General features: G+C 41.2%; 1 protein-coding gene across 1 annotated transcript in view; it reads right to left on the bottom strand.

Moving 5' to 3' along the window:
* LOC308396365 (voltage-dependent T-type calcium channel subunit alpha-1I-like) overlaps positions 1 to 12479 on the bottom strand; it is a 168836-nt gene that overhangs the window by 51975 nt on the left and 104382 nt on the right. The window contains exons 20-23 of the mRNA XM_080881602.1: positions 5614 to 5792; positions 1607 to 1733; positions 961 to 1086; positions 106 to 195 (exon numbers count right to left, since the gene is read on the bottom strand). Of these exons, the coding sequence (XP_080737728.1) occupies positions 106 to 195; positions 961 to 1086; positions 1607 to 1733; positions 5614 to 5792 (522 nt within the window). The remainder of the gene's footprint in view (positions 1 to 105; positions 196 to 960; positions 1087 to 1606; positions 1734 to 5613; positions 5793 to 12479) is intronic.

Raw genomic sequence — 12479 nt, 5'->3', positions numbered from 1 at the left:
AAACACATCTAACTGATCATCATTAGGTGTGAGAAGAGTGTAGACTTTCTTTTTACTATAACCACAAGCATGAGCATAGGTATTTACGGTAATATTATTTATTACCTGCTGGTCAATTCCCACTGCATCTAGTCCATGGTACATGATGTTGACCCAGCCATCTTTTGATGCCAGCACAAACAGGGACATAAGAGCCTGAAAGGGACACAAGCAACAGCATGAATAAACAAAGCAGGGGTCTCCAACTCCAGTCCTCGAGAGCTACTGTCCTGCAGCTTTTAGATGTATCCTTGATCCAATGCACCTGAATCAAATGAATGGCTTGTTACCAGGCCTTTGCCAAACTTCATCGCATTCATGATTCAATCATTTGATTCACTGTGTTGGACTGGGGATGCATCTCAAAGCTGCAGGACCGTAGCTCTCGAGGACTGGAGTTGGAGACCCCTGATTTAGACCCATCCAAACAAAACGCTAATAGTATAATGGGCTAAATCTAACAGCTGGCATTTATTAAAAAAAAAAAAAGACAAAGAAAAGATGTTAGTAGATCAAACCACAGACATGAAGCAAAGTACTTTAATCGCCTAGTGCTCAGAGCAACAAACATGAACTGCTATTATGTAATAGACATCAGTGGTACAATATTAAAAACATTAATTAGCATTGTCAGCCGTGTGAGTCCTTCCTCTGTTATTCTCCACCTCTTTTTGTTGTACGATGGGATGTTGTAGCTAACTGAAAACCATCTCTTCTATTGTGGGCAAAAGGCACTTTACATTTCTTTTTTCGCATTCATGAATCAAACTGTCGCTTTTTCTCCAGCTTTAAGACCATTTAAAGGATCGACAGCATAGTACAGTGTCTCTGTGTGCGGTGTAGTTTGTGTGTACTTCTAGGGTAATATGTGGGAAACAGCCCTGCCAGGATGCCAAGCATACACTGTATTCTATCTCGTACCTGTCCAAGGTTGTCAAAGTTGTATTTGTGGTGAACCCATCGATAGTTGGCAGCCAGGCAGTCAGATTTATTGGTGATATTCTTCACATCGAGACCCACACAGTAGTAGAACTTTCCTTTGAAAAGCTTTGAAGGAAAACAGACACAGGCAGAGGCACATGAAGATAAATCACGACAGAGCAGTGAAAAAAAAACCTTCTCTGCATAGCCACTTCTTTCACTCGGTTTTTGAAGTAATTTCACAATTAGTGTTTGTAACTAGTGCATACATGGAGCTTTATTGAAGACTCCACGAGCGCTTGATATCAACAGTGTGGTTTTCCTCCCGAGAAAAGACGTTTTTAACTCTCACTCACACTGAACATCAAAGAGGGATGTGGGTAAAAGAATGCATAACAGCAGATGCAGAGAGAATGACATGAAATGAAGTGTGCAATAGCAGGGTGGGATTGACAACCAGGTGCAAAAGAAAATATGAAAATATAAAGGAGCCAGCTGTACATTTTCCATACTTGCAAACTTGCTTGTAGAGTTAAAAAGATAAACTAGATTTTGTGATGATATTCCCTTACTGATTTAAAAAAAAATAGCAAGGCAGAAGATGTTAGGTGGAGGGCAACTTGGACTTGGACACGAATATGTTTACCTGAACACCAAGGATGCCAAAGATGATGAAAAAGGCACAGCAGATGAGGACAATGTTGCCGATGGGCTTGAGGGACGTGATTAGGGTCTCGACCACCAGCTTCAGTCCTGGAGCTCTGCTGATCACCCTGTAGGACAAACAGGTGGAGAGGGATGGAAAGATGAAGAAAGAAGGAAGAAAAAAAACGACACACAGCATCTTTTAGAAGCGAAAGTAAAAAGAAAAAGAACAACGTGACTGCAGAGCTTTTGTCTAAAACACTGCGGTCATTTCAGTCACTTTTCTTTATGCTGGCATCCCAAAAACTGCCAATAATCTATTTTGTTATCTCAAGAAAACAGATTAATTTAACTCGCCAGCTGACAAAAGAAAATTAAAATAAGAATAAACGTCTGATTTCTCAAGATCATTTCTCCCAAGGAGATAATTTCGGTTTTCAGGATCCGGGGATAATTATGGAGAAGCCATTAACGTCTTAGTCTGTTTATCTGGTTATCCATGAAGCTATCCAACAGTTTCACTGAGATGCTGCCATTAATCTGACATTCTAGCAAACATCAGCTGCTGAAGTTGATTCCTGCACTGTGCAGCTGGAGGGTGGGGTGGGGGGTCACCACTTTTCCATGTTCAGAATTACAGATCCATTTATAAAACACTTGACTTCACTTTTATTTATCATCCTTCCTAATATATGAATCTGCGCGGAGGTGTGGAGAGCAGTCAGAGAGAGACACTTTATTTCAGTAGAACAGTAGAACACTTTACTGCTGATAGGGGGAGGCCGTTTCATTAATCCACTGTCCTGTGTGAGAATGACTGCACCTGTGTTGTCCAGAGTGCTACGGCTGATACATTAACTGTTTTATGGTTCGCAAATATGAGCAAGTTCAGAAGGAACTGAATTCATGCCAAATCTTCTCTCTCTCTCTCTCATATATATTAGTGCTGTCAATAGATTAAAAAAATTAACTAAAATCTTTCAATTTTCTGTAATTAATCGCAATTCTTATATAGCGCTTTTCTACTCTGAGCACTCAAAGTGCTTTATACAACTAATTCATTCACCCAATCACACAAGTACTTTTCTAAACTTTTTAGTCTAACTGTTAGTAGCTGATCTGCTCTACCACCTGAGCTACAGCCCCCCCCCCAATTACCTATTCAGCACACATGCTTTGCAATGTGCGCTCGTTTACAGGAACATTTCTGGGATTTTGAGTCATTCTGCACTCCAGGTGCGTTAACGTGTATGTATGTATGTATGTATATATATATATATATATATATATATATATATATATATATATATATATATATATATTAGGGGTGCAACGATATTCGTATCGATATTGAACCGTTCGATACAGTGCTTTCAGTTCGGTACGCATATGTATCGAACAATACAAAATTTGTAATTTATTTTATCAACTTTCCTTCTGACGATGCTGTCTGTGTTGAGCGCTCAGTGAATCTGCGTTCGACTACTCCGCCTAGGCTCGACAGTGCAGCCTAGGCGGAGTAGTCGAACGCAGATTCACTGAGCGCTCAACACAGACAGCATCGTCAGAAGGAAGAGCGCAGGGCAAGCTAGCGAGACAGAAGTTAAGCTCACCTTTTAACATGGACCTCCCCCACTCTCATTCAGATCTGGCGTTTGGAATTATTTTGGTTTTCATGTGACATATGACCCTGAAGGTAAGCGAGTCATGGACTAAAGTAAAACAGTATGTTGGATGTGCCACGCAATGCTCAATTACATGGGTGGGAACTAGTGTGTTAGCGCAGTTAGCTCGTTAACGTGTTGGCCGTCTAGCCCCATGCACGGGGCGATCGGCGGTAGCTCGTTAACGGAGATTTGCCGTGTTGTGGCGTTAAGGTCATTTCAACGAGATTAACCTGAAAGCACTAGTGGGAACACAACGAATATGACTGCACATTTACCCCGACATCATCCTAGTGCAAAGACAAGTGGAAGCAGACAAAAAACAAGCAAGCATGCTACTAACTTTAGCCGAGTCATTTAGACAGCTGTTAGCACAGGATTCTCCTTATGCTGCTGAGAATATAGCCCAGAAGAGGCGGATAGTATAGCTTTTATTTTGGAAAGAGACATTTCTCTGTAATAAACTCTCTTTTACAAAGATGAGTGATTCCTCAATCAGATACAGGGCTCGCAATATCGCTAGCCCGACGTCCCGGGGCTAGCGATTTTTTCAGTCGGTTTACCAAAATCTATCTCTTCCCTGCCCGTTGGGCTATTGTAGGAAGGAAAAATATATGTCAATGCTTTTGCATTCTTTCAGAAATGTAGCTGGGTAATTATGTCATTGGCATCGGTGAGCCACTGTCAATATGTGACATATTGAAATCGCGTTTGAATTTGCGCTTGTTTTTTTGCTTTCACTTTGCAATCCCGCGAACTGTGTATAGAGAGCGACAGCACTGATCTGTGAGTGATGATAATTTGTGCACCAATTCCTCTGACATCGTCTTATTAATCGTTAGCTTACTATGCAAACATGACAAGTGAAATCTCCCGCAGCAAGCTTAAACATGTGAGAGGTTGATCACGCAGAGAATCGCTGAGCTTATGTGAGTGCGTGTGTAAAAGCAGCAGGATATATATTTGACTACGATGACCTGGATGACTGAGAACCTTCACAGACAGATATATATTTTAGTTCTGCTGAGCCAAATAAGACAGGTCAGGGTGAAGAAGTGACAGCCAAAGAAAAGCTTACCACAAAACGGAGAAGTTATGACAAATCAGACTATAAGGCAAAAAGAAAGTGCAGCTTTATGGTTTCATGGACAAAAGAATTTCTGTGGCTGCAATATGACGAGCTAAATAACCAGGGCTGCACATAAGTGGTCCGCAGGTGCGCATTCGCTGTCAAAATAAAAAACACGCACAAGGGTTAGGGTTAAATTTAAAAACTGTATTTTTGAGTTAAAATATATATTTATAATTTTAATAAATGACAAATTAAAAAGGCATGAACATTTTTTTTGTATCGAAAAAATATCGAACCGTGACACCAAAGTATCGAACCGAACCGTGAATTTTGTGTATCGTCGCACCCCTAATTAATATATATATATATATATATATATATATATATATACATATATATATATATACATATTCATTCATTCATTCCTAGGACTGCGCTCTTCTGGACGGAGAACTCGGATGTTGTTCCTGGGATCTGTTGGAGCCACTCGTCCAGCTTGGGGGTCACTGTTACCTTTACCTTCCACATCTTCTCCAGCTCTTCTCTGGGCCCTTCGTTCTTCTCCAGCTTCTTGTGTTCCTTCTTCCTGATGTTGTTGTCATTCAGTATCGCTACGTCTATCACTACGACCATGTTCTTCTTTTGTGCAGCACTACTATGTCTGGTTAGCCATCACCAATTTGTCCATCTGTATCTGGAAGTCCCAGAGGATCTTAGCTCGGTCATTCTCCACCACCCTTGGAACAACTGGGACTTGATAACCAATCTCAGATGGGGGTGATGATATCTCCCCTCGGACCTGTCGCCCTGAGTCCCCCTTGCTGCAGCATTTGTGTTGTACCTCTTATTTTATCAGTTTCTCAGATCACTAATTAGGAATTTTGTCCCACTCTTTTTAAAGCATTTCTCAGTCCTGAGTCTGAGATGTAGCTCTTGTTTTTTTGCAGTTTCTCACACTGCTTCCTCCTGGTGAATCGTTCTTGCAGTAAAATGATGCAAAAGTGCTTGTGTGACTGGGTGATGGAAATGATTCCAAATTGTTTGGAAATGGTCTCACAACCGTTCCTAGATACAGTCCCTTTTTATGAACAATGTTGATCAGGTTTAATGTTTCAGGTAAAGCTACCTAATGCTAAGCTAACTAAGCTAAGTGAGTATTATTGATCTTCAGATTGCAAATATTTTCCTAAACTGTCCTTTTCCTTTTTAGAAACCATCCTGATGGGGCATGCAGTGGGGAAATGTGAAAAAATAACTGAAAGTCCTTCAAACCTGAGAGGACGGAGTGTCCTGAGCAACCTGAGCACACGGAGAACCCCGAGGATCTTAGCCCCACCCGCCATGGACACTACGATGTCAATCAGAGACACGAAGACCAAGAAACCATCTAGAATGTTCCAGCTGCTTCTCAGATAGGCAGTTTCCCCCAAATACAGACCCATAGACACCACCTGGGGAGATGAAGGGAGAAATGATGAGGAAATGCAGATGTGAGCAGATGTACACAGGCACACACACTCTTTGATATTCAAATTGCTTACTTAGCTTCTCAAACAGGTATTTCATTTCATATTGGACAGGAGAAGAGACTTAAAAAAATAAAACAGTTGGTTTGTAAGCGAAACTGTGGTTAGAAGGGACACAAGGAAAGAAATAAAAGGCAGTTATTAAAAGAAGACCAGGCAGAAATCATGAGCATACTTCAAAGTGGGAGTAGAATAAAGATTCCATAATGAAAAGAAAACCCTATTTGTTTGTGCCGTTAATCAGCTTTCATGTTGACACCGAATCTTGCTGACCACTGTGACTGGAGCAAAAGTCTATGAATAAAACTCGAGGAAAATAGTTTACAATTTCATTTAGATGTAGAGTAGTCTGCACTGCTGACAGTGCAATGTGCTACTTCAGCAGTCTGGCCAAATCTTCTTATGTCAGGCACTTCCACATTTCGGCTTTACTAACTGCCCGGACACAGAAGCCCAAACATAAAGAAGAGATGTTCGTCGAAATCGAGGTATGAACGTCATGCAGTTGTTTTTTCTGGTTGATTGTTCTATCAACTTCTAGTTACAGCGAGATGGGAACTCACAGTCGTAGGAAAACTCCTGAACTACAAAGAAAGGAAACGAGTGAGGTGGGTGGGGAAGATCAAGAATCTTGTATAAACTGTGGGAAAACTACCAGCTGGTGGAATGAAAGACAGACATAAGGGCAAGTGAAAAGCCCCTGAAGTGGCTCAAAAAGACATTTGGAAAGTTTGGGGGAGAAGAGTTGACTTTCAAAGAAAAGTTGCGTGGCAGATGGGTGTAAGCCACATCATTTGACACCTGTCAAATGCTTTCATGGGATGGAGCAACTTCGGTGTTGCTGTCATTTCACAGCAAAACTTGCGAGACGCAGAAAATATAACTATTGCCAGATTCTGGAACGCTTTTACATTATATTCTGTATCAAGTAAAGTCTTTCAGGCAGAGCATTTATTTTACTATTTTACTACAATGATCACTGTAGGACAAACAACTCCAGCTGCTTATCTCAGCTGTCATTATGTGTCCACACCACATCAAGTTATCGACGCTTACAAACATTTTTTCTGGTCAGTCGGTGCTGTTTTTGCCACTATTAGCTGTGAGGAATGGGTCACTTTTAAAGCCAGGCTCAAGTGGCTTCACCAGGAGTTTAAATTTCTGGCATTTTTGTGGTGGCATCATTTTCTGCCTCAAAATAAATAAATAAATACGTTTAAAAAAGAAGAAGAAACTTAGTGTCACTCAGGACAAAAAAAAAAGGTAGTTTGACAGTTTTACACCACCAGCCTATCATAGCTGTGTCCAACAAGAATCCTTTTATTATTACTTGTTATTATTATTATTACGGGGCAGCACGGTGGCACGGTGGTTAGCACTGTTGCCGCACAGCAAGAAGGTCCTGAGTTCAATTCCTCCATCAGGCCGGGGTCTTTCTGTGTGGAGTTTGCATGTTCTCCCCGTGTTTGCGTGGGTTCTCTCCGGGTACTCCAGCTTCCTCCCACCGTCCAAAGACATGCAGCTTGTGGGGATAGGTTAATGGATTAATCTAAATTGTCACTAGGTGTGAATGTGCGAGTGAATGTGAGTGTGAATGGTTGTCTGTCCCTGTGTGTTAGCCCTGCGACAGACTGGCGACCTGTCCAGGGTGTACCCCGCCTTTCGCCCTATGTCAGCTGGGATAGGCTCCAGCGCCCCCCGCGACCCTGAAAAGGATAAGCGGAAGCGAATGGATGGATGGATGGATATTATTATTACTTATTACTTGTTATTATTACTTGTTACTTTTACATACACAATATGTAAAAATTGTGTATGTTTCTGTTCTGTGTCTTTGTGTCTTGTGTCCTGTTTGTTTGTATATGTGTCTTTCTTGCTGCTGTTACACCCAAATTTCCCCTTGTGGGACAATTCAAGGATTATTCTATTCTGTTTTGGCTGGAGCGTCACATCAGTACATTACATGCAGCTTCATCTCTTTTTAGTTTATTTTTAGGGCTTTTTCTCACTTTTATAAGACCTGGGCTGCTGGACTTGGCTTGTGGCATGTGGTCGCCTGCTTAACCACTGAGTGAAACCAGAGCCCTAATTGGCACCTTTAAAATTCACCATTACAAAAACTCAAATGACAGAAACAAAACAAGAAACACACTAAATAAAAATATGGGAAGCCTGTCCTTCAGCTAACGTGGTGTAAATCATGACTGTGAGTATATATTTTGGGGATTAACACAGATGAGATATGTACAGCAACAAGTTGGTCATGTCCTCTGTGCTCGGTCTATGTTAATGCTTTGAGAATTACAAATCAACTGTTATAGTATTAATAGCAGCCAGCAACACGGAGGCCCCCGTGGGACTACTGGAGTGCTGTGGACCTGCCATTAAGCAGATTAAATACGATAATAAAAATGATAGTAGGTCTATTGTCAAAGCATACTTGTCTCCTCTCACAGCTGTTATCCAGCTCACAGCTTTACAGTAAATTCATTTCTTATTTACACTCAAATTCCAATTGAAATTTAGCTGAAAACGCTGTAATTGTTGCTACAGCGTTTTTTAAATGGATTGTTTAAAAAGGAAGCTCTGATTACACCTACAGGAGCTGCTCACACACAGAAACCCAGGTCATGAAGCCCCCAGTGCACATTTTCTGTGCTGACACTCACAGAATCAGAAACCCTTTAAACAGAGCCGGTCTGGAGTTTCAGTACTGGGGTTACTGGGATCTAACAGCTGTATTAGCCTGTCATGGATTTGCGCCTCAGTAAAAACACAAAATACTTTAACACAATACTTTAACCATAATGATAAGCTGAGCATAGTTTTAGTACACTATTTCCCACTTTAGCCTTCCCACACTACAAACCAGCTCCTCCCTGAGTGTTTGACAGAGACACTGCTGCCTGCTCTGTTCTCGCGCTCTCTTAGGCTTTCTACAAGTGTACGTGAAACAATGAGGAGTTCCCCAGAGCCATCTCCCTTCAAATTGAAGTCATGTGCCAGCACACATTAACAAGTTAAATGACTTATTTCCAGTTTTTCTGAAGCTTTATTTATTTATTAAAAAAAACATTTTTGGGGGAAATAGTACTCAGGTCCCCTGATACAGAACGCTCACATGCTGTTTTGGGCAACTCCTCGTTTCTCTGAATTTTCAGTAATGGGGGTGTAGAGTGCAAAGACCCACAAGAACACAATAATTGCTACATTAATGGGAAAAATAGCAAGTTGAAATGAACCTGAAATTGCCTTTAATCTTTCCTGGCTGTGCACGTCTCAGTCCACCTTTCAAACTGAAGGATGTTTGGCGCTAACATTAGTCTGCTAATACCAAAAAGAAGAACAACTTAAGAGTCCTAATGGAAGGAGTTCTGACAAGCAAATGCTGTGAAGATGCTGGAGAGCACTTTAGTAAATGGCTTTCATTGTGCCTAGATTCGAGATAGAGACATATAGAGAGTCTTATGTCAGGATATAGCTCAGAAAAACTTGCTGAGTAATGCTACTTAGAGCTAAGAAGTCTGCCTGTTTTGACAGAGTTTCTTTCAGCCTTTGTTAGTGAGCTGCTAAGAAAGTGTTACGAAGCGGCTCTGAAAGAAAAAAAATTGCTAATGTGTAGCATCAGCTTAAAGCTTGATGCTGTTCAGTTCAGAGCTGGACGTGCTGGGAGAAGCAAAAAAGAAATAAAAGAAAAAAAAAGAAAAATCAATCAAAAGGGGAAATTGTAAGAAATATGAATCGTTGCAATGAGAAAAACAAAACAAAAACACAGTGACTTTAAATTGAATACATAAAAATAAATCAGTCCTATAGTAGTTTACAGAATCACAGCTGATTCTTACACTGGGTTTAGGGTTAAAGAAGGGATTAGTTATGCAAGCACAATTTATATTAACGGTAAGGTTTTAAAAAAAACGATGCCAGTGTCATAAATCCTTCCCGAAGTAATGAAAACACAGTCCTCTGTGTGTGTGTGTGTGTGTGTGTGTGTGTGTGTGTGTGTGTGTGTGTGTGTGTGTGTGTGCGTGTGCGTGTGTGCGAGATAGGGAGAGGAACTGGGAGGGCGAAAGATAACAGATGTACCCCCTGTTTCTAATCAGAGTCTGATGTTCAAGGTCAGGCTCGCCGTGTGCAGGTAACAGTGTTTACACTGATTGCTGCTACTCATGTATGGGCTGTGCGCAAGTGTGTGAGTGTGAGGAGATGAGAGCGGGTCGTGTGTGTGATGGGGCGTGTTTAGAAAAAGAAACTGTAATTAGTGTGGTTGCTTGATTAGAGCTCCACTGAGAGAGATCAGACTGACCAGACTGGAACAACAGATTAGACAGCAACAGGAGGGGTGGGAAAGAGAAACGGAGAAAAGATGACGGGAGGGTGAGACAGAAAAGGACAAGACAGTCTAATGTGACGTTTTGCTCAAATAATTATAAAAAGAAAAAGCACACAGCACTACAGGAAATCTTTTTTTTCCCTCTAAGCATTAACAGAAATGCAAAGACAGAAAAAAACTGTCAAAAGAGGAAAGAAGACAGAGGTGAAGACCTTCCCCAAAACAGTCAGACGTCACCCATCCAACGCTGGCAGGAACAAACAGTGTAACCAGAGCGACAAAACAATAAACAGCGTTTACACTTTATGGGAATGCAACTGAATAAATAAGTCTGTAAAGGGCAGGTTTGTCTGCTGAGATAAGAAAACATAGGTCTGCTCAATATGGTGACGCTGGAGTTCATAGCTGTTATGAATGGCCATCCGCCAAGACAATGTGGAAAAGTGTTTATGTTGTTCTTCTCACTTTCATTTTCTTAAAGTAAACTATGTGCTCAGACAGAATAAACACTGCTACACATACATCAAGGAATACAAACTACATCTAAAATAAATCTTATGTATCCAACAAATACATCCATTCATTCGCTTCCGCTTATCCTTTTTCAGGGTCGCTGGAGCCTATCCCAGCTGTCATAGCTGTATGTATAGGTACACCCTGGACAGGTCGCCAGTCTGTCACAGGGACAACACACATTCACTCGCACATAGTGGCAATTTGGATTATCCAATTAACCTATCCCCACAAGTTGCATGTCTTTGGACTGTGGGAGGAAGCCGGAGTACCCGAACCCACGCAAACACGGGGAGAATATGCAACCTCCACACAGAAAGACCCCGGCCTGATGGTGGAATTGAACTCAGGACCTCCTTGCTGTGCGGCAACAGTGCTAACCACCGTGCCACCGTGCTGCTTCCAACAAATACAGCTGAACAATAATGTTATGTGATCTTCAGAGACTAGTTCCCTGATTTATGACAATCCAAAGGGCAAAAGACAAACTCTAGCAGTCAAACCTGAGTACTGAGTATTTCAGTCACCTTTCTCACTCACTATGTGTTAATACAGCGATCCCGGTCCGTGAGTCTTTGGTACCGGGAGAGTTGAGGCTCGTGTGTGAAATTTATGTTTTTGCGGGTTTTTTCCCCATTTTTTAGAGTTATTTTTTTATCGTTTTTAACGTTAACTCGGTTTCCCTGGGTCTTTTCCCATGTGTTATGAATAAATCTTCTTTTTTTTGGTACAGGTACTTATTTTGTTGTATTTATCTGCCACACCTTAAAGGCCGGTTAGTGAAAATATTGTTGAAAATAAACCAGTCCATGGTGCAAAAAAGGTTGGGGACCGCTGCGTTAACAGACCTCTCTGCAATGAATCATACTTGTTATTAACCTCTGTCTCTCTTCCACAGCATGTCTTTTATCCCGTCTTCCTTCTCTCACCCCAACCGGTCGCAGCAGATGGCCCCGCCCCTCCCTGAGCCTGGTTCTGCCGGAGGTTTCTTCCTGTTAAAAGGAAGTTTTTCCTTGCCAGTGTCGTCAAAGTGCTTGGTCATAGAGGGTCATATGATTGTTGTTTTTTTCTCTGTATGTATTATTGTAGGTCTACCTTACAATATCTATCTAGCTAGCTAGCTAGCTATCTATCTGACCCTGAATGGATTAGAGAAAATCCAAATGCAAAATAAAGCCAGACTTGTCTACATAACTCTTATTTTTCAGTCATTGTGCTCTGTAGTGTAAACACTGTTAAACACATATGCTTTCCGTGAGAGGCAACACTCACCTCTCCATCATCAAAACACTAAAAGATGGAAGATCTGTTTGGGAAAAATGGTGTTCCAAGGTGCAGCCAGGCTGTTCTGGCGACATGTGCAACGTGAAGATTTCACATGCTGCCAGAACAGCAGCTGTCTTCATTAGTATTTTAAAGTGTTTGGAAAAGGAAAATGAGCAAGCTCATAACACATTTGAGAGTGCAAATAAGCAGCACATGGAAAGACAAAAATAAAGCTAAACTAATTAAATTACAAAGGAAGGCCCTGAATTTGAAATTAATCAAATGAATGTCGCACAGAAGATAAAGAAACTGAAGAGCGGAGATTTGAATGAAGGAATGGAAGTTAAAAAAAGAAAGAAAAAAACTTGAAGATGTACGATACATAACAGCGAATGCAGCTCAATCTGGGGCAGCTGCATAAATGTGCACATGTGAACTCTGCGCTGCTACAGCAATGAGATGATCTCCACATCATTGTGCTGCACATGCCCTCATTATCC

The sequence above is a fragment of the Rhamphochromis sp. 'chilingali' genome, assembly GCF_963969265.1.
Source record: "Rhamphochromis sp. 'chilingali' genome assembly, chromosome: 4".
Classification (NCBI taxonomy): Eukaryota; Metazoa; Chordata; class Actinopteri; order Cichliformes; family Cichlidae; genus Rhamphochromis; species Rhamphochromis sp. 'chilingali'.
The sequence above is the reverse complement of the archived record's forward strand: the minus strand, read 5'-3'. Positions and strand labels throughout refer to the sequence as shown.